General features: G+C 51.0%; 2 protein-coding genes and 1 pseudogene across 3 annotated transcripts in view; 2 read left to right on the top strand and 1 right to left on the bottom strand.

Annotated features, from left to right (window-relative positions):
* Positions 1-3,325, top strand: part of CCNB2 (cyclin B2) — a 50,185-nt gene extending 46,860 nt beyond the window's left edge. Inside the window, exon 10 of the mRNA XM_044438604.1 lies at positions 2,151-3,325. The gene's annotated coding sequence lies outside the window, so the exon portion shown is untranslated. The remainder of the gene's footprint in view (positions 1-2,150) is intronic.
* MYO1E (myosin IE) overlaps positions 1-25,375 on the bottom strand; it is a 63,878-nt gene that overhangs the window by 36,742 nt on the left and 1,761 nt on the right. For both annotated transcript variants that reach the window (XR_006415537.1, XM_044438595.1), the window contains exons 2-4: positions 5,397-5,540; positions 2,111-2,200; positions 1,324-1,418 (exon numbers count right to left, since the gene is read on the bottom strand). Coding sequence is in view for 1 of the 2 variants with exons in the window: in XM_044438595.1 (XP_044294530.1) it covers positions 1,324-1,418; positions 2,111-2,200; positions 5,397-5,540 (329 nt within the window). In the remaining variant the exon portion in view is untranslated. The remainder of the gene's footprint in view (positions 1-1,323; positions 1,419-2,110; positions 2,201-5,396; positions 5,541-25,375) is intronic.
* On the top strand, positions 10,626-10,730 carry LOC123027803 (annotated as a pseudogene).

Raw genomic sequence — 25,375 nt, 5'->3', positions numbered from 1 at the left:
GAGTGCCAGGGGCTCAGGGGGAGATTCCAAGCTTCAAGAAAAGTCACTCTGACATTTAAGTCATGAAGGTCGCGAAGCTAATATGAGGAGAAGATGCTATCCATGGCATTGCAGCGAAGATGCAGTTTCTGGGCAGTCTAGTGTGTGTTGCACAGCGTCAGCTTAAAACAAAAACAAGAAGCCGAATATCTAACCGTGTCACTCCTTTGCTCCTTTGGTCCCTAGCCACACACAGGGAGAATTCCTGTAAGCAGTGGAGAGTACATTTATTTTTAAGTTCCAGAAACCAGAAATAGAACTCAAAAAGCCACAATGATGATACGTTGGAAAAACACAAGGCTGGTCGCTTCCAGCCTGCGAACGTGGGACGTAAGCGAGCACAACAGCGACAAAGCCTTGAATGTGGATTTTTCCTTCATTGCCTCAGCAAGATTTTACCCCATGCAAGGATCAGTAAGCAAGGATTTCGGAAAGGCAGGAGTGCTGGGCTGCAGTGGCTCAGGAGACATCGGCATATGTGTCACGGCGCTGGCCCAGACCGCGCTCTGCTCCCCTCCACCAACTAGTCTTGCTACAAATGCAGACAAATTCTGCTATCTCCGTCCTGCTTCCCACCATCCATTTAACAGGAGGCAGACAGACCAGTGGACTCAAGACCTGAAAAGGGTTTGCATGTCAGCCCGGAACTAAAGCTAAGCCTGGAACAGGGTGATGAGAATACAGAAAGGCCTGCTCTGCACTTGAGAATCAGAGATGCTTCGGAAAGAGGGGCTCAGCAGTGGACGCCTTGCAGTGGGACGCATGGCTTGAGGAAGCGAAGAGGTGGTCCTGGAAGGTGGGGCAGACCTCTCTGTACCTGGGCTTCAAAAGCCAGGTATTTTCGGAAACACAGTCACATATTTACTGTTCGCAGGCCAAAGTGCTTCCTCCCCTGCCCTCTCACACACACACAGAGGTTGAACAAATTGGTTTATTTCTGGTCCATGTCCGTTTTGCACGTGTTTGCCCAGAAATCTGTTTTGTGCCCTTTCCACACTAGTCCATGATTTTTCAAGGAAGGGAGAGAAACTGTGTCTATGCAGGAGCATGATGGGAATCTCAAGCTGCCTTCCGAACTGGTGCATCCTCAAGACAGTGCGCTGCCCGCAGGGAGAACTGGCCTGTCTTTCTCTTCGAAATCAAAGCCACTTCAGCAGATATTAATGCTTTCTTACAATGAGTCTGACCGGGTTAAACTTTCTCCAGATTATGACCCAGGCCTATCTCTTGTTTAAACTTAACATAATAAAGGCAAACAAAGGGAGATAAGCAGAAGTTCCTTACCTGATTATCACACACTGGTTCTCTCTGTCGATTATCATGTTTCGGTACATATTGTCTGCCAGAGCATAGATATGTGGCGGGTTTTCATACTGAGCCTGCAGGCATGGAAATACAAGTGAAGCACAATGTAATAAATGAATAAATGTAACAGTTACTTGAAAGAAGACAGTTGTCTAACCTTCTGACAAAACAGTGCCAGTGTTTTCCTCCAAAGGGAATAAGCAGCAGGCAAGGCACCAAGTTTCTAAAACAGGGAGTTAGGAGTGGACAGACCTGCCTCCTCACCGCTAGTCCCAGAGAAACAGCTGCAGAGAGATGCAGAAGCTACGGTTGTTAACACGAGCAGAAGAACGAGCCTTGCCAAGTAGGAACCAGCATGGCCTCAGAGGACAAAGAGAAGCCAGGCACCACCCAACTTTGAAAGCTCTTTGAGAACGAACATATTTGTATAAGCACACAGTAAGAGCCATGCTGGATCAGACAGTCTAATGCAGGATCCTGCTCACTCCGCAGCCAACACACAAGCGGAGCCTGCGGGCAACTTCCCCTCCCACCCGTGCTTCTCAGCTGCTGGTGGACACAAGCGTGCTGTTGCCTGTACCGGAGACAGAGCGCACACGCCCATCAGCGCTAGTCACCTCTGGCTGCCTTCTCCTCTAGGATTGTCCAGCCCACCTTTGGGGCCATCCAGATGGGTGACCATCACTTAGATTCCCTCTTTTAACATGTGCTCTTATGTCTGTGCACACACGTGCATACACATGCATTGGAGAAAGCCACGACTTACGGCTCCTTGGTACATTTCGATTTCTTTCTCTCCAAAATAGGGCATCTGCTTGAATGGATTCACAGAGATCAGGACTGACCCGATGTATGTCTGCAAGCACAACAGTCAAGGTTCATGACCACTCATCAGAGCTTCTTTTGCAGAGCTTTTTTCGGTATGAACGGGAGGAGCACACCTCAGTGCTAGGATGCACACATTACATGCAGAAGTTCCACATTCCATCCTTGGCACCTCCAATTAAAGCAGGTAAATCTGCATATTAGTGGAAAAGCAAAACTATTCCAAAGCAAAAGGCGTAATTCCCTTGTTTTTAGATGTTGTACCATATATACTGTCATATAAGAGGACTTGTGTATAAGAGGAGGTCGATATTTTGGGCTGTTTCTCTGGTGTTTGTCATATGTTGTGTGTAAGACGACCTCCAACTTTTGCTTCACTATTTTGGGTTTTAAGGGTCATCTTATACACTGATCTATACGGTAATAACATGTGGGACCAGCGACCAGGAAGTCTGTTTTGCAAAAATACCCATACAGATCAGTGTATACAGCAACTTGTGTATAAGGCAAGGTCAGTATTTTGGGCTGTTTAAATATGTCAGGCATAGGAGACCCCCAGTTTTCACTTTGCTGTTTTTGGTTTCAAGGGTCATCTGAAATATAAACTGATATATACAGTTTATCATATCTCAGAAGAGAGCATTCCTTCTGGTGTGCACAGCAAAGCCTCTTCTAACATGGCATTTATCATCTGCAATTTTCATTACAGCCGAGTGCCTGTTTTTTTTAACTTTTATATTGCCCCAGTTTTCCTTCAAGGAAAAACAGTCTTCAGTTTGCTGGTACCGTATGAGTGATAATAATGCACGCGCATGAGACGGGCACAATTAGCATTCCGCCTTATCCACAAGAGCCCATTGTTTTGGAATAATATCTGCAAGGTGATGTCACGCTACCAAAAAAGACCAAGGCAAACAAACAAATTTCCGCTTTGTGCAAAACTGCCCCATGTGGAGGGGATCCAAGAAGCAGTGACACTACCCAAGGCTTCCCCGTGGCGCGGCAAATCAAGAATGGATTGCATGAGCATAAAACACACTGAAGCAACTGCGAAGCAGCACGGTTAACAGAGCGTGTGCAATTCCAGTAACCTTTCCCTGTAAGGGCTGCATTGTAAAAGCAGGGCCATGAATGAGCTAGGTAACAGCTGAGTCACTCAGCAGCCAAACCAGGATAAAAGACAAAGGGCTGCTTGTGGGGGGGGGGGAGCCATGGCAGGCTGCTCGTAGAAGCGGGGAGGCGGAGGGCCCCTGCCCTTGTGAGTCTTCGTAGGACTGTGTGAGATTGCCGGGCTGAAGCTGGGAGAAGCCAGGCTTTGGGGAGCCTGCAAGAGCCAGGGGGTGCTGGAGCTGTGAGGGGGTACCCCCCGTGCACGTCGGAAGCCTGAAGAGGCGCCTTCAGCAGGAGCGGTGCGCAGAGACCCAGCCAGGGCCATGAGCAGCGACAGAGATGCACACGCTCCTCTGGTGGCTTGGCGAGCGAATGAGGGGCCCAAGGAAGGGGGCCCGGCTGTCTTGGGAAGTCCAGGAACGTCAGGTGTCCTGCAGCCCTATGGCAGGAGCAGGGGGAAGGAGATCGTGAGGCAGGGGTGCAAGGAGAGCCCCCCACCCCATCGCTGCTCTGCTGCATCCTCTGCCCAGCCTTGCCACGCGTTGTTATTGCCTTCGACAGGGCGGAGTTCTAGCTAGCTGCTTGGAGTAAGCAGATGCTGGGCTCTGGACGGAGTGGGTGGGCTTGTGAAGGGGTGTGTCAGCCTCTCCTGACCTGGATGCTTCGGACTTCAGCTCCCATAAGCCCCAGCCAGCACGGCTCATGGTCAGGATTCTGAGAGCTGTAGTCCAAACCATTTAGAGGGCTCCTGGCTGCAGCACATAATGCAGCGTTCCCACTCAGAAGCACCCCTCTGAAATTCACTTCGTTCCCACAAAAGCAGGTGATGAGTTTCTGCCACACGCATAACATTAATGTGCTAGTTTTGCCCTGAAACTGAGAAGCGACTGCAGTGCTCCACAGAAGGTAGAAAAAACCCATCCAAACAGCCACGCTCTCATGTATCCAAAGGCTAAATTCTGCTGAGTAGCTCAAAAACAGATTTTATTACTGTAGAGATTACGCCAGAGAGCGCGAAAGCTCAGGGCAAAATACTGAGCCCCTTGTGTCTCACTTCAATGGGGCTCTTTCATGAGGTGATAATATTTCTAGCAGGAAAGGCGCAGGTTTGGCACCAGGGCCGGGGTGGGGGCGCTTTTCCGGGGTGCTCAGGCCCTCTGCTTTGAGCTTGCTCCTTTCATCTTCAGCAAGGCCCTTCGAAGAGCACTGCAAACCTCACATTTGCAAGCCAAGCCCTGCCAGCCGGCCGGGCGCAGCAACAGTGGGTGCGGCCCTTCCCGCCTGCCCCCAGGCACGGCATGATGGAACAAAAGCCAACAGGTGCAGCTTCCCCCAGCACAAATGCACACACCTGTTTGCTTGGAGCTCTTTTTCAATCCAGGAGAGGTTGCTGCCATACAAATCGACCCTGTTCGGATCGGTTGGGGTGGCCATTTCCTCCCATCTCCTTTACCTTTATGACTGCTTGGCATTTTCATGCATGTAACTACATTTATAACCTGCCTTCTCCCCACTTGCAAGGAGCCCAGAGCAGCTTACATAACAACCCCACTTCATTTCATCCCCACCCCAGCCCTGCAAGGTAGGTTAGCATGTCCATGACCGGCTCAAAGTCCCCCACGGAGCTTCATGAGGGGACGGCAGCTCAGGTCTCCTGCGTCCCAGTCCAGGGTGCCAGCCATTGCGCCATACTGGCTTCGGTATGTTTAGCTTCCTGTTTCAATGCAGGGGCACAGTCCTGCAGTGTTTCTATTGCAGTGGGATTTGATGACAGGACACTGCCCTGGACTCTGTCGGGGTGAAGGGTGGATCGGGTGTTTTTAGCATACAGCTCTTGGCGGTTTGCTTTGGTGTGCTGTGTCGTGTGCTCGGGAGGCTCACGCATGGAGGAACTAAACCAGCTGACAGTTAAGGGTTATGGCCAGGGAAGAGCTGCACTAGCTGACCCTCTGCTTGACGGCAGCCGCAGAGAGTCCCAGGAACCAGCTCGGAGGGCTCCTGTGCCCTGGACCCCTTCAGGCCTGCGCAGTGAGATGAGGCGCTCAGAGCAGCTCTGAGGAAGGGCTGGCCGGCGCGAGCGAAGGCCAACAGAGTACAACGGACCATGTCAAGGATACAAAGATATAGTCATCCATGTAGCGTTTCTTGAGGTTCTCCACGATGGCGTCTTCGGAGATCTTGGAGAGAAGCACCATGTCATCCACGCCACTCTGCTTCACGTTGTGGCTCTGCCAGTGATAGCGGCAGTGCCCCTTGCTCCCCTGCAGAGGACCGACAATCCATGAGCAGGGCCTGCCATGCTGGGCTGGGGCGAGATCTGACCCAGCCTTCCCTTCCCACGCATGCCCAGGCCGTTGTCTGCATTAGGAAACGCAAACACTAAGAAGTAACGATCGTGTTAAGCCTTTGTCTTCTTTGGGAAACGCCCCCGCCCCCCCCGCCACGGCACTCCACCTGTGTTCAAGAACTAAGAACCAGAGATGTTATTCTGCAAGCGGTGGTGATTTCCTAGCAAACGTTAATCGCGAGCCAGAATTCAAATCAGAATAATCTGTCCAAAAAAGGATGTGTCCTGGACGGAGGCGAGCTTAGGAAGCACGTCTTTGCATGGGCGAGACTAAACAAGGGAACATAAAATAGAACAGGAAGCGGCTGCCTCTAGGAACCCCCACAACCAGTTATTGCTCAGGAGCTAAAAACAGTGCATAATTCATCTGAAACGACTTTTAGGCAAAAGCACCCAAAAAAGGAGCCTACAAGGTTCAGGAGGAACACCACTGTTCGGTTTAAAAGTTAAGACCCTGAGCTCTAAAGGTTTTTAGGACACCGTACAGTCTAAACAGGAGATGGGGGAGAGCAAGAACCTTCACAGTCTCAGTCTCGTGGCGTTTTATTCAGATCAAACTAGAGGGGAGTGTGCGAAGGCAAGGTGCAAGAAGCTTGTGCAATAATAAATGTGTTTGCCCTCTTAAAACAAGATCCTTGTGCCACTTTGGCTTTAAATAGTAGCCTGAACACTTTAACAACGGGCTGGGAACCGGCACGCCCAGGACCAGAAAGGCAGAGGTGGTGATAGCAAAACAGGCGCGGCACACGCACAGGTGGCTGGCGCCAAGCCAAAGATGAAAAACGCAGACAGGCAGATTTAGGTTAAACACCGCCTGTGCGCGTGTCAGAGGCTCCCTGCCAACCTGAGCCCAGGGGAGCCTCAGGCGAGGAGGAGAAACGGGGGCGCACCTTGCTCTGCAAAAGGCCTGAGGGGTCTTTGAGAAAGGATGCCTCGCCCAGGGCCCCCAAGAAGCCCTGCAGCCCCATCCCAGGCCCAGCGGTGATCCCAGCCGCGTGAATCCACCCACAACTCAGCAGCGCGTTCTCCCCTACTGCTCTGAACAATATTATCATTCCCAGACATGAAATCGGACCAAGGGGTCAGCTGATAACAGCGCCTCGCTTCACTCCAGCAGGCACGGTCCCTGCGGCAGGGCACTTCCTGAAGTGCTGCTCAGCTGACCCCGCACTTCCCAGCTGGAGAGGGAGCAGCCAATAACACTCGGCGCTCTGCGTCCCTTTCCCGGTCCTTTAGTTTCTCAGCCACATGAAGTTTCCCCCCTCATGCTATGAAGAGAACGAGCGCCGCTTTGCGATACAGACACTCCACCAGGCCCGTTTCGCAGGAAGCCATCCACGACCCACAAAGATTATTTTGTCAGAGAGTAAAGCGGGTCACACAGTGAACATGCAAAATGAGGGCTGTTCCACAGCGGACCATTGCCATGTGTGTCTTGGGTGCCGGCCGCCCCTGGCCAAGCTCAGTTCCACATGCTGCTCTGCACATAATAAGCGGGGCTCCTCTGCTTCTTGTCCTGCGCCTCTTCTCCAGCCCCCGTTGCAGCCGGCACATGCCAGCTGGCAGCCACAGACGCTCTTCCTGGTTTGGTGCCACTGAAAAACACTTTCAGCTACCAGATCACGCTGGAACAAATTCCTGCTGGGCTGTGCAACTGTCTGGGCAACGCCGCAGTGTCAGATGGGTGTGACCACTGCTCACTCCTGCCCAACTGCATGCATGCGAGGGCCTGGTCTCGGCCCCGGGGCACAGCACCCGGGCTATTGCTGTGGCAAAGGCATAGCACCCAAATGGCACCCTCAGTGTGGCCACGATCCTTGCCAGCTCCTTGGGCGGGTCCCATTCTGGGGGGCTGCAGAATCAACCGCAAGGCTGGAGGGAGCCCAAACCCGGCAGGGCCAAGATTCACACAGCAGTTAGGGAAGCGGGCAGGAGCGTGGGGAGGCGTTTCCACACCCACGCAGGAGGACTTGGGCTGGGGTTCAGCTTTCAGGACCGGCTGTTGTGGGGGCCGCGGGGCTGTGACTGGCCCCCAGTGAAGCTGCTGCCCTGCCACTCGCAGCTTAATCCCCAAAGGGTGTCATCTGGTGTTTGCCAGAGGAACCTGGGCAAAGTAAAACCGCTGGCTGATCGTACTCGCGCAGCAGCTTCCCCACCCACCCTCGCAAAAGCCCCCGTCCTGTTCCAGCGGCCAGAGGTCGTTATTTCCCTTTTTTCTTTCCCCTCTCAAAATGTTGTGTAACAAAAGTGAGCTAGATCCTGCTGAGGCAAGCCACGGGGGCTTTTCAAGTGAGGAAGACCAATATTTTGTTTAAATACAAGCTCAGAGCAAAACAACAACTCCAAAATGATCTGAGGATGTTGTGGTATTCTGTAGCGTCTCTTTTCCTTTTTGAAGCAGAGGGACTGTCTCCATTTCATTGGAGAGAAGTGAGGCTTGGGGCTCACTGTCTGCGTCAAGGGCCTGGGGAGGGAAGACGCCCCCCCCCCCCCAGAAGATCAGCCCAGGGAGGGTGCTGTTTCACCATCTTTGGCAGTGTTGCTGGGAGGCCAAATATTGGATCACTGGCCGCCAGAGCCGAACAGACCACCACAGGTCAAGAAGGCCTGCAGGTGGGAACCCCACCGTTCAGGGGCTGGCCCTCCAGATGCTTTGCTCTGCAATTCCCATCAGTCCTGGCCAGCACAGCCACTGATGCAGGATAAAGGGAGTCGTGGGTCAAATACCCAGTGGGGCCACAAGTTGCCCTCCACAAGGTCACAGGCAAACAGGACAGATAGGAGAAGCCTTCAGCTCGCCAAATATCGCAACCGAGGAAGTTGAGACCACAGCACAGAGTGATATTTGCTCACAGGAGCAAATATCTGGCCAGGACGGGGCACTGCGGAGCCGGCCAAGTGAGCGCTGAGGCACACGTTCCAGGCAGAAACGGTTCTTCAGCAATGGCCACCAGAGTGAGTGCCGCTCAGGCTGGCTGGGAAGTGGCCATCCCGGGTGCTTTCAGGCAACACTGATATTGTGGGGTTGCTTTCTCCTTAAAAATGTTTCTGCTATAAGAAAAGGGATATAAAAAGCAGTAGGAAAACCGGACGTTTCCTGAGCGGAGGATGGCAAGTTCTGAGGCATCGTCCCCAAACCAAATTCCTGCCCATGAGACAGGTCGCCACATCTGGTGGCACCCCAGTCGCCGGCAACAGAAAAGCCATCCATCGGATCGTGATGAGGAACAACAATGCAGATTCCCAGAATGGCCTCCTGGTCTGGATAACACAAATCCCTTGTGGGGTTTTGTGTTCCAAAGCATTCCCTCAAGAGGCCAAAATAAGCAGATACTCATCAAAGTGCGTCAGCTGCAGAAATAATCAGCGCTTCAGATCACCTTTGTAAGAACTAGTCATATTTTTATTGTGAAAAGAAAGTTAACTTGCAGTGGGAAACGTTCCATAAATATTTTGCCTATACTGTAGTATACAGGCAATTGTTTCCCACAGGATGCACTACAACAATTGTGCGATAAACACCACTGTGTGTGGCACTGTGTTCAGTCAAAGGGTGCATGGATTACAGGTCTCTTTCTGTCCCACCTGGACATGCCATTTGCAAGGATCACGATGTTGTATTTGCGTACATGACCTTGTTTTGAGACTTCTGCACCCTGTTTGTTTCCCAAAGAGGCCCAAGGCAGCTTACCTGGTTTTCTTCCTGCCCACTGGATCCTCACCCCAGCCCTGCGAGGTCAACCAGAGCAGAACAAGCCTGGTGACACTCAGTGGGCTTTATGGCCAAAAGCGGACTAGAGCCCTGGTCTAAGTCCACTGTAACCTGTAACCACCCTTCCTCCCTGCCTGTCTAGTCAGGTGAAAGAAAGCAAGCCTGCAAGGTAGACAACGTCTCTCATCCTTTGCACAAAACATCATAGAGTCACACACCATTCACTGCATTCACAGTGCTCCAGCAAGAAACCGGGAGAAACAGGTGTGCACTTCGGCTCACTTGGCCATCGAAAGCCTTTTGACCACAGAGGCAACAGCAGCCTCTTCCTGGGAACAGCTCTTGAGTCACCACTATTGCGACAGGGTTTCCAGCAATTTCCACAATGCTGATTGGCGTAAATGCACATGCACGTCAGTGTAAAGGATTCTCACAACACTGGCAAGTGCAAGGGAAAACTATTTGAGCAAAAGTATGATGCAGCCCTCCACAGTCAAACGAAAGTGCTTCTGTGGCAAAGCACCAAAGTCTTTAACATTTGTTTGGTCTTCAAATTTATCACAATCTCCACAGACAGTTTCAGCCACAGACGGATCAGAGTTTGAAGGTTGTATGCCAAACAATGAGCGCAACTTGGCAAAAGACATTTCTGCAGGCTCCACACATTTGAACATCTCTCTGCAACAGGGGGCCGCTTCAGCATTAACCTTGATGTCACACACTCTGGAGGACGATGGATTACCTGCCCACGTGATCAAGGTCACAATCCGCCTGCAGAGAACAGGACTGCTGTTCACACGGAAAAAAATATCAGTCTCATCAGCATGAGACAGTTTTGCTTTTGACGATGCTTTTTCAGAAAGCACTTTACATACATTACCATGCTGTCCAGCTTGCAACACCTTTGTAAGGGAGGTTGGCTTTCATTTTAATGTTGAAGAGGGTCTCAGTTATGGGGCAGACCTTGAAGAGTGGAAGAGAAGGGTCTCCCTCCAAGAAGGAGGCAAAGAACCGGAAGCCAATCATGTTTCACACACCTCTATAGTGATATTTACCGCCCCACTTCTCTGGTGCTGTAGTTCGATATGCTGAAGCAAATGCCACCCTGGCAGCTGCTGCTGCCACGGCTGCTGGGATCCTCCTCCTCCTCCTCCTCCTCATGCTCATTATGCCTCCTGATCCCTTCCCAGGCCCCAGCCCAGCAGTTGCTTCTGCAACGAGGCAGGTGCTCCGTTTTATTGGCCTCTGCCGCAAGATGCCAGCACTGCTTACACACCGTGGCCACCACCACCCGTCGCTGATCGAGTGTAGTATCTGTTCTTATCAGTTTAATATCTGATATGTTCTCTATTTGAGGACTACATATTAAATGGATTTTTGGCACTAAGTTTTGGCCCCACCGGTGCGGGTGTTCAAGGATAGACTGGACGTCCACATGGTGGGCATGTCGTGAGCGGAGCCGTCTGGAGCCGGGGGTCAGACTAGATGGCCCAGGAGACCCCTTCTGACTCGCTCTGTTTCTATGTTTCTCTCCTTTTTTTTTTAAAGAAGCGCTGTCTTGGCTGTGAGGCACACTGGGCTGGATCCAGAGGAAGCCCTACTTAGAGAAAACCCGCTCGGAAGAATGGAAATGGAGTTAGTCATGAGGAGCTGATATAAACGGCTCTCCTCTGCATACGATTTGGATCTAGCAGACAGAGTTATGTCCCCTACAACAATCCATGTGAGCCAGTGTTGGGCACGCCCCCCCCCCCCCCCCCCCCAAACTGCCCTCTTAGATCTGTCTAGATCCGTCTAGAGAGCCATCAAGATTCAACTAGGCCATGCAGGTGACAGCTTTAGTAAACAACGTACAAATGTTTGAACCCTCCCAAAAATGCTCAAGGTAGCTGGAAAATGCTGAACCAGCAGCTAGGGTCTTGCACCCTTGTTTACCTTGAGAACACTAATTTGGAGTCCCACAGCGATAAAAGCAGCTGCAGAGGAGAGTTGTTTTAGGGGGAAAGCAAATGGCAGGGGAAATATTAAGCGCTCCCTTTTCCAATACCTCTCTCCAACTCCCCAAGGCGAGGGCCCTCTTACACTCAGTTGCACTGCAAGGTGTGCTTAGCCCCATCAGGGTGAGTCTGGCAAGTTTCTACATATGATGAGAAATTCTTCGTCAGCTTCAGACTAGCTTTTACAGTATTTCCTTCCACGCCCACCCTTCACTCCTGACCCTCTTCCAAAACCAGGCAAGACACATGAAAATAGATCTGGAAAAACTGTGCTGCTTAGGCTAGCTTGAAGACTTCTATTTCTGAACATGAGAGAGAGGGAGAGAGAATTTTTGGAGGAGAAATGTAAAAGGAAGTTAAGCATCTCATTCCAGGACAGGTGTCTTTGGCAAGGGGCTTCACACAGTCAGGGCTAGAACCAGCAAGTTCCTTCCACTGCATGCACCCTGCCGGCAATGCCAACAGCAGAAGCTGGCACTTTGGAGACCTTGCCCTCATGTGATCTCGCGAAACAGCAGCGCAGGCGGGGACCACCCACTTCAGCATGCTTCGGGTGGCGTGCAAGAAACAAGGGCGGCAACGTGCTAATTCTGGCTCTACCCACTGAGTCACTGCTGAGCCAGTAGCTGCAACTTAGCCTTCAGGTGGTGTTCGCTGCTGGAGGGATTGTCTTCCCAAAGGTTAGGCAGTGAAGGACAGCCCACATGTGGTCAAATTCAGAGCTGCCCATGAACTCCGCCACGAGACCACCAGCTCTGCAATTACCTTCTTCCAAGCACAACAGCTCAGCTGAATATGGTCTCCTTTCCTTTTCCGGCATTGCACAGGGAACCAGACCTTTGCCCCCAGCCCATCCAGCAGGCCCCGCCACATGCATTCAAGCACGTTTCCGCCATCCTAAGGACTAGCTACTTCCTCCCCTCTGAAAGACTTCAAGAACAGAATTCTGCACCCAGTAGCAAGTTCTGTCCTTTCATACTTCTGAAAAATCATGGCATACAAACAACCCAGGATTATGCCCATAAAAGTTCAGTATCTGATGATAACAGGGCAGAACTTCCTTTTTCCTTTTTGAGCACTGCAGTTGACTCATGACAAACACACACAAAGAGACCCTTAAAAGGACAAATTCAGCAACTCCATATTTAAACGAAAGGGCATTGTTGTGATATCCTGTTCCAGCTTCTCACTGCGGAGACCGACCGACCGACCGCTTTAAGAGTTGCAGAGTGCTTGGGGCAAGGCCAGACCGGGCCGGGCCAGCAGGACTCTTGCCCGTTGTTTTCTTCCTTGCCTGTGCACCTGCATTTACAAAGATAGCAGCAGACCTCTGGGGACCAGGATCCGCTATGTTACTTCACCTGCTGAAAGGAAATCCAGCGGGGCTGCCTTAAGGGGAAAATAAATTTAAAGCATTTGCCAAGGGTCAGCTAAGAGCTCCTCTTGAATGGCTTCACCGGCATTCCATAAATCTTACTGAAATTGTACCCACAGAACCATCCACACGTGAAGAGCTTTTTGCAAAGTTCCTGAACCAGAGAACACACGGCTGTGTGCACCTTGAAGCCTGCCAGGTGAACCAACAGCGTTTCCTGCCCACTCACCGCAGGTTGCCCTGTTGCTCCATCAGGAAAAAAAGGGCTATCCAAAAACCTTCATTAGGACAAACCTCCGTCAGGACCAAAGAAAGACCATGAAGTCGCGAGCAATGTTTTAAGTTCTATAGAGCCCTTCCTTGGTTAAGCAAAACGATAAAAGTAAAAACCTGAGCATGACCTCAGGCCTGGGGAAGGAAACCCCCAGGAGAGTTCACCACCTCGTGGCATTTATCTGGCCTTGAAAAGGGCGTTATGCAACACATGCCCTTGGAGTCTACCTGCGCTTTAGGACAGCCGTTTTACACGTTTTGGTAATGCGGATTTGTCCAATAAAGATATTTAAAGATCAAATGCAGCATACAAGACATATTAAGAAATGTTTGCTTAACAGTTTATTGCTTTTATGCAATGTTGTAGCTGCAAGTTTTTGCAGTCACCAAAGCCAGTCCCTTAGGGCATCTCTCTAAGCAGCTTCATCACAACAGGGACATGATAGTTTAGATCTGGTTTTCCCTGGTGCCACATGCTTCTTTCCATGAAAAAGAGGTTTTCTTATTCCACCGAACACACTCAGAAACAAAAACCAGGTTATCTTCCTTTTACCAGGCCACAGGGCATCTTGTCAGATTCAATTTTAGAATGTAAAACATTCCTGCCAGTATCAATTAAATCCATTTCCACTCACTCCAGAAAGGCCCAGGAGGAGTTGGTTGGGAGGTTCAACAGCTATGAAAAGGAGGAAGTTACTAATGGCATTTTGGCAGAGGAAGTTCTTTGGCACCACCTCCCAATGACTTAACTGTTCCTGCAAAACACAACAGCTGGCTTATGCCCACAGCTGGGCCAACGCAACAAGCACTCCAAGCTGGGGTTTGGCAGGGAGATACTGTGGGGCGCCACCAAGATGGTTCAAGAGATGCAGAACCCCCGATGGGGGCTCGGGAAGTGTCTCTGCCTGCCAGCCTTCTCCGCAGACCTGGCAGAAGAAACACCACACTCCCTTGCCAGCAGCAGAGATAGCCCTGCTCGTCATATGCACAATCCCCCAAACCAGGGGTCGGCAACCCGCGGCTCCAGAGCCCCACGTGGCTCTTGAACCCCTCTGCTGCAGCTCGTGGCTCAAAACACAGCTGCTGATCTGCTCGAGGCTCCACTCAGGAACGCCCGGCTAGCTAGCTAAGTAATCAGCTAGTTAAATAAAACAGCTAGTTAAGTAAGTCGCTAGATTCCTCTGCTAAACAAGCTTCCTGCAGGCTCTCATGTTACACGAAACAAACAACAAAGGATTCTGCTGAAAGGATTCTCTTTGTCCCAATGTAATCTCCTTCATATGAATGTTAACAGCTGGCTTGGGACCTGTCACAATTCACAGCACTTGACTGTTTATCTGCTAATCAGTCACTAAACACACCTATATCTGCGACTGGCGCTTATTTACTGAGCTTTCCCCCCCTCCAACCATGGATAAATCGAAGGAAAAGTTTCTGAAGAAAACCGAATGTTTAATGGTACATGGGTAGATTCATTTGCTTTTATGGGTTTGCTGTTTAATGCATGCAGCCCTTTAGCACTGACTTTGACTCTTCAGGAAGCTGTTCTCCTATTCAAAATATATGAAAGGAGTCCTACTAGTTTATAATGTAAGATTAAAAATAACAGTTTTTAGTGACTGAACAAGAGCTGCAGCTAAATCATGATGAAGATATACATAGCATTAAGGTAAAAAACGATATATGCAGTGTTATCTTCATTTTAGATGTCAAAAGGGTTTTGTGGCTCCCTTTTGTGTGGAAAACGGGTCCAAATGGCTCATTGAGTGTTAAAGGTTGCCAGCTCCTGCCCCAAACCGTAGCTGCATTAGAGCATTCGTTAGCAGGGCAAGCAGAAGTCCACCGAAGGTGTGCCAGCTTTCAAGATTTCCAAAACTTTTCGATGTTCCAAAAAGCAAGATGAGGAGAAAAATGGGGGGGGGGGAAGCCCTCACAGCACCTGCGTATTCCGCATCCCAAGAGGGACCAGGGGAAGAGGGGCTGCTGGCACTCAGGTCAGGCTCTGGAAGTCACGTGAGGGACATGGAAGGAAGCGCAGCTGCCCTGGGAGCCTGAAAGGGGAAAACGCTGCATCCTCCATTTTTGGTAATGTCCAGTCCAACTGTTTCCATCTTTACAAGGCTGCTGCAAGGACTTCTGAGATCATGCACTTAGTTGAACGACTGTAGTGTGATTATGATTATGAGTCGGCAAATGCTGCAGCCAAACAAGCCCACGGAACGATCTTACCAAAGGTGCCTGCATTCATTGCTTAAATATCAGAAAGAAACACAGAACCAGTAAGCAATGTGTTAGTGTTGACATAAGGAATGGACTCAAGACACCAGGACTCACCCAGGAGCAACCTGCCTTAGGACAACATTTGCACATTAAAAAGAGATCAGTCAGTCAAGCAGTATATGACATGTAAACTTGATTAGCTGAGGCTAAAACTGTAACTCTTTGTTCGAGGGAGGGCAGTTCTCAATAGCGTTTCACACAACTGCCTCCCCCCGCAAGCCCTTTGCACAAGAAACTTAAACGTTCATTTATAATCCATGACGATTCGCCATTTGCCAACTAAGACTTTGTGGGTGACACAAATGGATGACTGTTCTATTTGTCTGATATTTTTCCCCTCCCAGTTACAGTAAGCCATTTGCTGAATAAGATGTTGGCATCTGAAACAAGCCACTTCGGTACTTCATCTCTCCCCTTCCCTTCACCACCTGCACCCCCAAAACCCCTTCCTCCAAGTAGGCTCTGTCCCCCAAATATCATTTTGATCAAAGCCTTGGAATAACAGCACAGGTCAACAGAACGGGTCTCAGATGTCCTGGCTCCAAACCTGCAATTGCACTTTAATCGAAAATAGTGAACATAATGATGTCTGCAGGAGCACCACTGTGGGCACTGATGGACTAGGAGAAAAACTGTCTAAAACGGGAAATGCAGAACTAGCGTGTTTCCTGGCCATAAATATGCCGCCCACCACATCGGTCCCCTCTGAATATACTCTGCATGAACGCATCAGGTTTCAAAGCACAGCAGTTCCACTGATCCTGCAAGGAAGGCCATGAACGGCCATGTGGGTTCGTTTTGCCCGGCACAGTGCGAGGACTGCACCCAAGCACACGAGGGGGCGGGTGGCCTCAGTGTTCCCGCCAAGCAGAGAGTGCCGGCACGGTATCCCAGGCAGCCCCGGCTCCACTGTACCACTCCTAAAAACAGCAAGCCCAGCCTCCACCTGGGACACAGAACTACTCATGGCAGCCCACCCCAAACCTCAGGCCCCCTGAGGCTTTAGACATCGAGTCTCATCACCTCCCAGCAGCATGACAAATGGGCAGGAATGCTACAAGTGGCGCGCCAGAACACGGAGAGGGTCCCCGAAAGGGGGAGGCAGGAATATGGGGTTCTGTGAGCCTGGCTACCATCCCCCCCAAATGCCCCTGCTCTGGGAAAAGGGGGGCTGCTCCAAGCCCAAGCTGCACAGGCCTTCCTAGCAATCCTCAGGATGAAACGAGACCGCCTTCCAGGGTTTCTGACGGCCTGCACTGCGCAGTCTTTTGCAACACAATGAGCACACCGCCTTCCACAATCATATTTTAGGGTAGAAAGCATCTTTATTTCACGGCAGGCCTCCTGAAAAAAATGGTTTGTTTTGAAGAAATGAGTCTAAGAATGGTCTACCCACTCACAGCAGGTTATTTTTCCATATAAGATTAGTTGTTAGGAGTCCGCTGCATTTTTTTCAGGATGAATTTCTGTCCCGAAATTTAAACTGAATCCTAGATATTTCTGTGTTTGTTTGCTATCCAGCCAGATGGAAAGAGGGTTAACAGGCAGCAGAAGCCAAGACTTTTAATCTAGAGGAAAAACTGAATCACAAAACATTCTTCTGAGAAGTAAAACCCACAGAGAACATACAAGCTATATTTCAACTCTACTATAATATGGGTTCCATGTGCATTCGATCCAGTATGCGAAAAGAGAGCGAGCGAGAGCAAACATAACAAACAAAAAGCCAAGAAAACCGATCTGAAATTCACACTTGCCTTTTCATAGATGGCTGGAGACTTTGCAGGCCATGTAAAAGAGCTTAAGCTCTGTGCTTTAAGACAGGATGACGTCACACCATACCACATATTTACCCCAACCCATCCAAGCAGTCGAGGGCAGTCCACATGTTCCCTTAGCTTCACAACAACCTTGTGGGGAAGATTATACAGGGAGGAACAGATGACCCAAAGTTTCCCACCATGTTTCAGAGCTGAGCACCTAAGAACAGAAACTCAGCGACCAAAACCAGCTTTGCTACCACATGACTTACATGGTCAAGCTGATAACTAGTTGATGGTGTGTGCTTCTGCTCAGGAATAGAGAAAAGTGCGTCTTCCTCTTCTTCTTCCAGCCTTAACTAATGAGGAGGCAGAGAGGGGAAAATCTGTGCATTGGAGAATGTACGCAAAGGTGCTATGGAGCAACTTCAGCTTTTTAGGCCCCAAAATACTTCTGAGTTTCAGCATACTTACTTTGAAGACTTAGCAGATTTGTGTAGATGATACATCCTAACAAAATCTGGAGAGCCTTTCTCAAATGAGAGACTTCCGAAGCCCCAGATGTGAATTCAAGAACAGTGGAACCTCAGCCCTATACAGGCAGCTGGTGGCTTTTGAGGCATAATTCAAGGTGGTGGCTTTAACCTGGGAGTCCCCAGCGTAGCATCTTCAGGTACTCCAGCACCTGGGACACCTCCCGGGACACCTTCAAAGCATACAAGCCCTGAACATGGTGCCTACAAGCTCCTCATTTCTATTCATCTTTTCAAATGTCCCCCATTTTTTAATTGACATACAAGAGTTTGTATGAAATGCATTCACATTTCAAGCAACTTCAGCAACAGCGGACCAAATAGTCAAACAATTCTTCTTTTGAAGATGGCAAGTATATGCTGCTGGTTCATATATTAAAGTACTGTGAGAGCTTCAAACTATTTATGTGTTTAAAACGTTTATATACTGTTTGTAAACTACTGTGAGAGCATTATGCTAATCAAAGTGTAACGAATGTTACATTTGTAGCATTACAAATCATGTCTGTACAAATGTTTCAAGAAACATCCAGTTTGATTTTCAGACTGTGCTCCCAGCACCAGTGCCAAACTACTTCCACACCACCTCTTGGTATCCTTTTATATATACCAGAAGATGAGCCAGGAATGGCTGTTCCCCTGGTCAGTTCAAACATCACAGAGATATGGGGACCACAAAGCTGCCCACCTCAACAGCTTCAGAGCTACAGCATAGCAAACCCAGCAAAGATATCCTGGAATGATGGAAACAGAGGACACTCACAGGTCAACTCCAGCCTTTGGGCTGCCAGCAGAGAAAGATCGTTGCTGTGTTTCATAGCAGTGCAGCTGTTAAGTGCACACCAATATGTGCCTTGCAAAAATGACCAAGTCAGGAAAACCAAGAATAAATGCAATTAGTTTGTCCAGAATGTGAGTTGCCCTTGAAACCCACAGTTTTTCAAATCATTAGTATTGGTGGTTGTTCTTGCTGCAGGAGTGAAACCAGGAAATTGGATAGCTGCAACGGACAGCAGCCCAATGGGAATCACGGCTGAAGGGATGGATTCGCATCCAGATCCTAGCCCAGCTTTGAACTACCCACCATTAGAACATAGATAACTATAAAACAGAAGTGAACTCCGAAAGGCCTGCGACAGTAGCCCCTTTGGGCAATCACCTTGCACCACAGGAGGATGTCAAATGCCTGGGCCCCTTCCAAGACCACTCTATCAGTGGGCCATTTCTCATACTCCCCAAAGTCAGTTCAGACCCCCCTCCAAAATGAGGAGCAGACAGAAGAGGAAAGCTGAGCAGATCAAGATCTGCTTTCCAGTGACCCCGACCTGGGCGAGTTCACACATTGAGCAGGACTGGCACTGCATCAGAACATAAGCGTTTGTGCATCCCGCACAAGAGAGCAGATGAGACAGTGGACAAATTATTTATACCCTGCTGTGTATGGCGCCTTACAGGGTTACGTGGGCTCCCTGAGTCTAATGTGCCAAGGAAACCGAGAGCGAAACAGAGGGCAGAATGAGGCCATCTGCTGTTACACATGGTCACAGCTTGAATGTCTCTGGAATGAGGAAAGGGCCGCAACAGCACACGTTCAGATTCCTCCCTCCTTTTTAGTTGGAGAAAGGATCTGCAGATCCTTTCTGGGACACAGATCTTTTCTGAGAACAAGGGCTGTGATGTGTTCAGTTTTGATAGTCCGAAAGCCACTGCTGATTGCTGCACCCCTGCCCTGGATGCTAAGCCTGAGAGCCATTCCTAAAACAGGTTATACAACTGCATCACTCTTGCACACAAGTCTCTGCAAGAAATAGATTTCACAGAGAGAGATTAGCACAATGGACCGGGACTGGGGAGATCTGGATTCTAGTCCCCTCTCGGCCACAAAGCTCATGCTCAGCCTAACCTACCTCACAGGGTTGCTGTGAGAATAAAATAGAGGGAAGGAGGTATTTGTAGCTGCCTATAAATATAACAATTAAATGCATGCATACATCCCCATGCAATTTAAAAATGTAATAATAAATAGATGCACGCATCTGTTGAGGCTTTGTAGCTGGGCGTTGGCAGAGGTGGTGCTCTCTGCATTAAGGGCAGAGAGGCGGGTTCCCATTTCTGACACGGAGGATGCAAGGTGCACGGCACTAGCCTTAATTACGGCCGTGAGAGCAAGCTTTAGAACCCCGAGCCAGGAGATGCGGTAAGCGCAGGAACTCCTCTGCCACTCTGCACTTTTCCCAGCAAGACCAAAATGCCTTCTGAGCCAGGCAGGGGTCCAAGGCCAGAGTCCAGTGACTAGTCCACCACCTGCTTTGCTTGCTGGCCAGTCATTCTGTAGCAAGGCTGGGAAAGGCCCCTGCGGGAGACGGGGAAGAGCTGCCAGGAGCTGGCACAGGCAAGAGGGTGCAATGCAGTCCAACAGTCTCGTGCCATCTAAGCTTCCCGGGCTGCTACGAATCGGAGCGTTCACTGGACACATGCTCTCAAGGACTCCAGGTGAGCAGCCATGGTCATTTTTGCAAACTGAAAAGACCCCAATCTTTACTCTCTAAGCTGCTGCCCTCCTACCAGTGGCTGCTATTAAGACTCTCTGCTGTGAAAGGCAAGCTGTGAAAAGGAGCGCTAGTAAGAAGGGAACTGTTGCTTCCACAGAGATATTCAAAGAGTCGGTCCAGTGAACGGGGCTTTTCCCCGCTCTCATTCATATGCTGGACTTGGTACTCCATTCAGGAGCAGCACATGTCATTCATTGCTCGCAGATGTCCCTCCCACTTTCAACATTACCAAGGCCTCTGCTCCACCCAAGCGCAACAAAACCCATGCCAAGCCAGAGGCCCCGCTGCACAAGAGTCGTAAATCGAGGTTGCAGCCTCCAGACAGCCAACCAGCCTCAGACGGACAAATTAGTCACAAGGGTGACAGCAGGTGAACGGGGGCTCAGCTGACCCAGGTGATTCAGCCCACGAGCGCATGCTGCTCGGCTCCAAAGGCCGCCTCTGGCTTCCTGTGCTGAGATCAGCCCAGCCTGTGTCAAGGAGGCCTCTCGGACCGACGCGCGGGGTGCCAAGACATCTCGCTGCCGCTGAGGAAGACGGCCGATCTGCATTCCAGAGGAACTTCTGGAGGGACAACGTTTTTTCACAGCTTCAGCCAATCTTGTCAGCAAAAAACTAGGTTAAAGAAACACATTAAAGCGGCTCGTTGGTAAGCGTTCTGCCGTGAGCCAAAGCGAGAGGAACAGCTGCTTGGTATTCGGGCTCCCAAGGCTGGTTTGAGGGAGGTGGAAAGAAGGGAGCAAGGAAGCCGCATGGTCGTCTTCAGTTCCCAAGGTTGCCTAGAAATTGTGTGTGCACACTTCCGGTTCATTAAGTCGGGGTTCTTGGTTCTGTGGGCAGAGTCAGGGAAGCTACAGGTGAGCCGACGGGGAAAGGAAATCATGGGAACAGAAGGGCAGCCCTGTGGCTGGACCAGGCCAAAGTCCACCTAGCCAAGCGCTCTGTTGACACAGCGGCCAGCAAAAGCAGGGCGTGCTTGCACAAGGGCCCTCCTGCCCCTGCTCTCCGGCACTTGCTCCGCCAGCAGCACAGGGCCAGGCCATCCAGCCAGGCCAGTGGTCATCCGTGGCTCTCTCCGCCCCATGAACTTGCCCAGTCCCCTCTTCGGTCCATCCCGATTGGTGGCCATCCTGTGGAAGGAACTGCACAGTCTCCGTCTTGTGTGGGTAAATCCTTCTATTGCGCCATCCTGAATCAGGTTTATCCCAATTATCTTCATGGGGTGGTTCTTTCGGGCTGTAGCATTGCAAAAAAAGGGAGAAAAAAGCCTTCCTATCCGCTTCCTCCACACGAGGCTTAATCTTTACACTGTTATCATGTCTTGCCTTACTGGCGAAATCCTCCTGCGAATTTTCCAAAAGGGGAAGTTGCTCCATCCCCTCAATCAATCCGCTGCCCTTTCCTGCCATTTTCCATCTCCCCGCTAAGGAGTGGAGGCCCAGCGAAGCGCCATAGGAGCAAGGGATTCGCAACGCCATTAACAGGCTCCTGGCTGGCAAACTGCTCCTGTGGCAGCAGGAGAAGCTTCTATGGAGCAGCTGCGGTCCAGAGGCACAGGGGAAGGGGCTCCTGCTGCGAGCCACTTTCTCCAAGTCCTGCCAGCTCTGAGCAGCGCCGCTTGCACACAGCGGGTTTCAGCCACAGTTCCAAGCAAAAATCCTAAGGCAAGGAAACACGGGAAGTGCGGGAAGCTGCTGCAGAGAGCACACCCCGGCATCACGTGCACGACAGCGTCACACCCCTGAACCAACACTGGCAGTGCAAAGATGTGCCCATTGACTTTATTCTAAGAAGAAGGCTTGAGCTGAGCAGTTAAAATGAATCCTTGGAATGGAACGGGCAAGGAGAAATGCCGGCATGTTGTGATCTTCCCCGGAGGAATGCGTGGCTCAGCCTTGGCGGATTTCAGATTGGAGCAACGCCATCAGAGCTGCACTCAGGATCACGACCCAAGACGGCTCATCCTGCCGCCTTTTCCATTTGGCTGCTTTAGAACCAGGGCTGAGGGCAAGAATGCAGCTGATTCAAGCTGGGATTGTCATCAGCATAGCATGAACACCCACTGCCTTACATGTAAGCAGGCAATATGCTCGAGTTACAGACATGGAAAGCTGCAGTGGAGGCTCAGATGAAAACACAGCGCAGGTTATCGCCTGGTTGCCCTGCAGCGGAAGAGCTAAGCCAAGCCGAAGGCCGTGTTCTGGAGGCAGGGCTGGCAAGTGGCGATTCGCCAAAGGTGACTCACAGCACTTCAATCTGGGCGCGTGTTTGCAGTCATCGTTCCTTTTACACAGAAGGCAGAAATGGGAAAAAGGAACTGCTCTCGACCATGGAAGCTGTGCAAACTTTCCCTAAAGCTGGGCAAATCCCCCCCCCCCACCGTATACCAAAGTGTAGGTGATTTAAAGTGTGCGTGTTTTTGGAAAATCACACATTTTGCAAATACAGCTTTTGTGAATGCGAAGGCAAGCTTGGGAATGTGCAGGCGTTTATGAAGAGAGGGTACTCCAATCTACAGGTGATTTATTTATTTTTTTCTATTTATATCCTGCCTTTTTCCTACAAAGGGCTCAAGGCAGCTTACATCTCCTCCTCCATCTTATCCCCACAACAACAACCCTGTGAGGTAGGTTGGGCTGAGAGTCTGTGACTGGCCCAAAGCCACCCAGTGGGCTCCATGGCTGAGCAGGGACTAGAACTCAGATCGTCTGAGTCCCAGTCCCGTGCTCTTAACCACTACGCCACATTGGCTTTCTTAGGGTTCGTGAACTGGTGACAAAATGATCATGCGTCCTTAATTTACAGCACTCTTTCAATGCAAACATGCTTGCCTTGATGCTGCTGCTTTACAATGCATAGAAAAAGCACAGCTGGTTTTTTTGGGGGGGGGGGAGCAGCAAATACCTTCACCAAGTTCCCTAATCCCTGTTAAAGCTGGAATAGAAACCAGCTCCCCCAAAGCCAAAGCCCTGCGGCCTCCACTTTCAAAGGCCATCCACACCCTTGCTTATCACATCCATGAGAATATCTCACTTGGCCCCAGACAGAGAAAAAGTGAGCATTCAGCACCCACGTGACTCAGAGAGGCATCAAGGTGTTCTGGCTTTGCATTCGAGGGAAGCAGGCAGGGTGTTTGTGGCTGCAGCCTGGCCTTCACGTAAGCTCTGAATAATCTGCAGAGCTCAGTGCACAAAGCTTCCAACACGCAGTCTGGCAGTGGGAGCCTCGGTGCCGAACGGGCTTGGGTGGAACGAACGCCGCAAATACTGCAAGGACAGGCAGGCGGTCCCACAGAGCGGCTGCAGTTGACAGAGCAGCCGGAGCAGAGAGGTCAGTCGTGCCGCACGCAAGCGCCTCTTACTGAGAAAGGGGTGTCTGCCAGGATGCCACCTGTCCTCCTCTGGCTGCAGACCCCAGCTAAACCAGAGAGTGAGGCCGCCGTAGTTTTGGCTGCCCTGGCCTGTTTCCTGCAGGAAGGGGGGCTCCAGGTGCCCTGCGCAGCATGAGGACAGGCCGGGCAAGGCCTGCAACTTCTCAGCCGTCAGCTCAGTGGCAGAATTACGATGGCGCTAGCAAGGGAACTTCTGGGTTGCAGCCTGGCAAGTCGACAAGTGTGCTTGCAGGAGCTGTGGCTTTTCAGGAAGACGTCTTGCACACACCTTTGTGTGTGTGTTTAAGGGTTTTTAACACTATGCTCTTTTTTTTTTTTTTTTTTTTTTGTATCATCAATCTCGCAAACGGAGTGTTTCAAGTTCTCTAGTTCCGAGGAAGCTTTTTCTCATGAAGCCATCTGCCAAGGAAGCGAAGACGCTGACTTATACCAAATCCACCTCAGCGTCGTCTAGCCCAGCACTTCCAGCACGGGCTGGCAATGGTTCTCTAGCCTTCCAGGCTGGCCTGGTTAGGAAATGCCAGGATTTCGCCCAGGGCCACTGCACGCATGCAGAAGCACGGCCCTCTTCCGCACAGCGCCTGCAGAGCTCTGCAGGCAGGCTGCCCTCCTTGGTTCACAAGGGCCCTGCCAGGCCTCATCCTCACAGTCGGTGCGACAGAGGGCACCTAAGGACTCGGGAGGGCTGGCCGCAAAGGGCTCACACTCCTGCTCCCACGCACAGCAACACACACTCCAAGGAAGCCTCCAAGGCACAGGGCAGAGCATCAGCCCGATCGAGTCCTGCACTGTGGCTCAGACTGGGTGTGATGTTCCAAGCCTCGAGCCACGAAGACTCTGCCACCCAGCTCCGCAACCAAAACCTTCTGTTCACACAGTATTCCTTCGAGGAAACATGTCCGCCATTGCTGGTCGTCTCACCTAGCAGGGAAGCCAGAGGTAAATCCTCAAGGAATCCAAAGCTGCCTGGTTCAGAAGAGGTGGACGGGGAGACCTGTTTCTCCCTCTCTCAAAATGCGAGCACCCAAATGGCGTCATCCCGTGAAGCCGACGGGGAAGAGATTTGGACCTGGCAACGGGACGCCCTTCCTCCCAGAGCACGTAAACAACAAACGTCACAATGGCCACCAAAGGGGTTCTGCAAATCAACGCTGGGCATCAATGGCTACTAGTCCAGGTGGCCTGTGCACCCTCCAGCAGCACGCCTAGGCACGCCAGTCGCTGGGGAAGATGGGCTGCGGGAGCTGCGGCACTCCTGCCCACCTAGGCAGCTTCCCCACTGGGTCACTGGCCAGCCACCCCACGAAACGAATGTGGGGCCGGGTGGATCGCAACCTGACCCGGCCTTGAGGCTCTTCCTACAGGAAAGCACCTTTTGAGAATCGCCTGCTGTTGTGCCAACGGTGGCAAGTCCTCTCTCTGCTCTGCACTGGGGTGCAGGGAAGAGGCTGCAAATTCTGGCTTGCAAGTTCTGCCCCTTTCCGCTCCCTGCCCCCATGGCTGCGTTGGGCGACATTCCACCCAAGGGTGGCCGCGCGTGTGCTGGGGGGCTTCACTCCAGAAGGGCACAACGCTGAGAAAGAAGAGTGCTTGCTTGGCTTCACCCTGCAGGAGCAGAGACGTGGAGGCGTGCGGCACAGGCGTGTGACGGGGCAGCTGTACTCTGGCTGCTGAGAGCGGCGTCTGCAGGCACCCTGCAAAGGCATCCCTGCCGCCCGGTTCCAAGCCAGCCCAGGGCAAGGGTGTCCCAACAGTAGCTTCTTAGTCCCAGCTGACTCAACTCTTTGGTGAAGGAGGTGTTTACTTTTCCCGGTGCCAGAAAAAAAAGACATAAACAAGGACGCCAAAGTAGCCTGAGACAGAACACCTTCTATCC

This window comes from Varanus komodoensis, unplaced genomic scaffold (assembly GCF_004798865.1).
Source record: "Varanus komodoensis strain SLA01 unplaced genomic scaffold, ASM479886v1 scaffold33, whole genome shotgun sequence".
In the NCBI taxonomy this organism is placed as follows: Eukaryota; Metazoa; Chordata; class Lepidosauria; order Squamata; family Varanidae; genus Varanus; species Varanus komodoensis.
Note: the sequence above shows the minus strand (reverse complement) of the source record. Positions and strands in the feature narration are given on the sequence as shown.